Source organism: Octopus bimaculoides, chromosome 28, assembly GCF_001194135.2.
Source record: "Octopus bimaculoides isolate UCB-OBI-ISO-001 chromosome 28, ASM119413v2, whole genome shotgun sequence".
Taxonomy (NCBI): Eukaryota; Metazoa; Mollusca; class Cephalopoda; order Octopoda; family Octopodidae; genus Octopus; species Octopus bimaculoides.
In genome coordinates, this window is record NC_069008.1 from 4,157,569 (window position 1) to 4,160,149 (window position 2,581).

Consider the following 2,581-nt stretch of genomic DNA (forward strand, 5'->3'; position numbering starts at 1 on the left):
TGATGGTCTTCTTTCATATATATATATATATATATATATATATATAATGACATTGTTAATTCCACCCACCATCGCTGCTGCTGCTGACACTTACGGCAACGACCTTTGCCCCCACCCTCTCGTTTATAGATTAGATAGCATTATCTAAGTAGATCTGAGTGATCTGACAGCTAATTCTGTCTTTTGTCGAAGGCTGAGAACTACTACAACGACTACCCACAAAGGCTGACTCAGAGACACAGACCAACAACAGGCAGTACTGGTGAGAGAACACAAACCACTGACCAATCTCCCCGCCACCCTGCCCCAGTAGACCTCTGTCCACTTGGTCACCTGGTGGGTGCCACTCCTCCCACCTTCTACTTCCTTCGCCCCAGCAATCATACATTAGCTGTCATGCTGGTTATGTTATCTTTCTACACAAACAAACGCCTCGTTCTTTAACTGCGAAGCCACGCTAATTGTTAGGAGAATGCTCCACACATATTCATTCATACATACATACATACATACGCTCGCCGTGACCTTCATGAAAATCCTTATTTGAACCCCAAATCCAACCAACTGCGTATATAAACCTTATTATACACGCTGTTAGATTTTAACTGGAGATTCCTTGATCACTAACATCGAAGCTGTTACGTAAGGAAACACAAGTATACGCACAACACATGCACACAGACAAACATATACAAGCCCGATATTATGTTAATGTACTGGAAATTTTAATCTGTGTAAAAACTGCATAGACCCTCGAAAATCCACCAGAAAATTTTGCCAGATCTACAAAAGTTCACTGAATTCAAGAAATTTAATGTAATCTACAAAATTTAGCAAGTTTCAATGAAAATGTCTCTAATCCCAGAAATTTAGTTAAATTCACAATATTTGACCAAATTCACAATATGTGAATCAAATTCACAAATATCTGACAAAAATCTATATAAAATTTAATTAGACTCAGAAAATTGTTAACCAAATCCACAAAGATCTTTTGCTAGTTCTTCAAAAATTTGTGAAATCGATTAAAATTTAATCTAATCCACAGAAATTTTGTCAAATTCAAAATCCATAAAATCTTAAATTCACAATTTACTAAATCGACAAAATTTTAGTCAAATTCCCAGAAATTTCGCCTAATCCTCAAATTTCAGTAAGTTTGCCAAAATTTAACCAAATTCACAAAATTTAACTAAATCCACCGAAATTTTACCTAATCCACCAAAAATATTATCAAATCTGCAAAAATTTCAATCAAATCCTCAAAAATTTTGCCAAATCCACAAAATTCTCAAAAACCTAAATTGACCAAAATTCCTCAAAATTTAAAAAAACAAAGCTGATTTACTCAAAATCTACCAAATTCATCATAAAATCTTATTAAATTCTACCAAATTGAGAGAAAAGAAAAAACTTGCCTGAATCATCAGGATTCAACCAAATCTTCCAAAGTCTTGCCAACCATATAAACCCACATATATACACAAATACATACACCTGAACATACAGGCTAAACATACGTGTACCTCAGAGCAGCCATATTGATGTCGGAGATGAAGGATTTTGGCAGGCATTACTTTCGCCACCGCCTTCGTGCCCAAGAATCTCTGGTCAGCATTGCATTGAAGTATCAAGTATCGGTGAGTACCAAAGAGTCATGCTGCCAAGAATTATGAATCAGGGAGCTTAACCAGCTTTACATGCATAGCACCCATAACGCTTCCATGTTTTTCTTTCTTCCTTCCTTCCTTCTTCCCTTCCTGCCTTTCTTTCTTAATTTCTTTCTTTCTTTCTTCCTTTCATTCTTTCTTTCTTCCTTCCACCCCTCCCTGCCTTTATTTCTTCATTTCTTTCTTTCTTCCTTCCTTCCTTCCTTCTTCCCTTCCTGCTTTTCTTTCTTCATTTCTTTCTTTCATTCTTCCTTCCACCCTTCCTGCCTTTCTTTCTCTCTCTCTCTCTTTCCCTCTCTCCCTTCCTTCCTTCCCTTATTTCTTTCTTCCTTTCATTCTTTCTTTCTCCTTTCCTTCCTTCCTTCCTTTCTTTCTTTTCTTTCTTCTTCTCATTATTTCTCCCTTCCTTCCTTCATTTCTTTCTTTTTTCCTTCTTCCCTTGCCTTTCTTTCTTTCTTCCTTCCTTCCTTTATTTCTTCCTTTCATTCTTTCTTTCTCCTTTCCTTCCTTCATTTCTTTCTTTTTTCCTTCCTTTCTTCCTTCTCTTCCTACCATTCTTTCTCTCTCTCTCTCTCTCTCTCTCTAACTTCCTTCCTTCCTTCCTTCCTTCCTCTTAGAGCAATTTGCCTTTTACTAATTCTTTTGCTGGGTTTTTTTCTTCTTACCTGTGTCTAACAGTCTTTGATGACTTCTAATTAGAATTTACCTCAATGTTGTTCATTTTTTCCTGTTGGTATAAATTGCATCATTGGCACTCAACCATTCTTTGCCTATGGACCCCTTTGATCCCTATTTTCCTCGAGTGGACCCTCATAGCCATTCGATATGTGTAAAAAGTCTTATTATATATATATATATATATTTTCTAACAAAACTGTCCGATGAACGGGAACGTGAAACTCAGAGTAACA

At 36.5% G+C, this 2,581-nt stretch overlaps 1 protein-coding gene across 2 annotated transcripts in view; it reads left to right on the forward strand.

Moving 5' to 3' along the window:
* LOC106877698 (lysM and putative peptidoglycan-binding domain-containing protein 2) overlaps positions 1-2,581 on the forward strand; it is a 55,377-nt gene that overhangs the window by 10,809 nt on the left and 41,987 nt on the right. Inside the window, exon 1 of one of the 2 annotated variants that reach the window (XM_052977632.1) lies at positions 1,093-1,640. The exons of the other annotated variant lie outside the window; for it this stretch is intronic. Within the exon in view, the coding sequence (XP_052833592.1) occupies positions 1,545-1,640 (96 nt within the window). The 5' untranslated portion in view covers positions 1,093-1,544. Of the gene's footprint in view, positions 1-1,092; positions 1,641-2,581 lie in introns of those variants that run through there. 2 annotated transcript variants of the gene reach the window in all.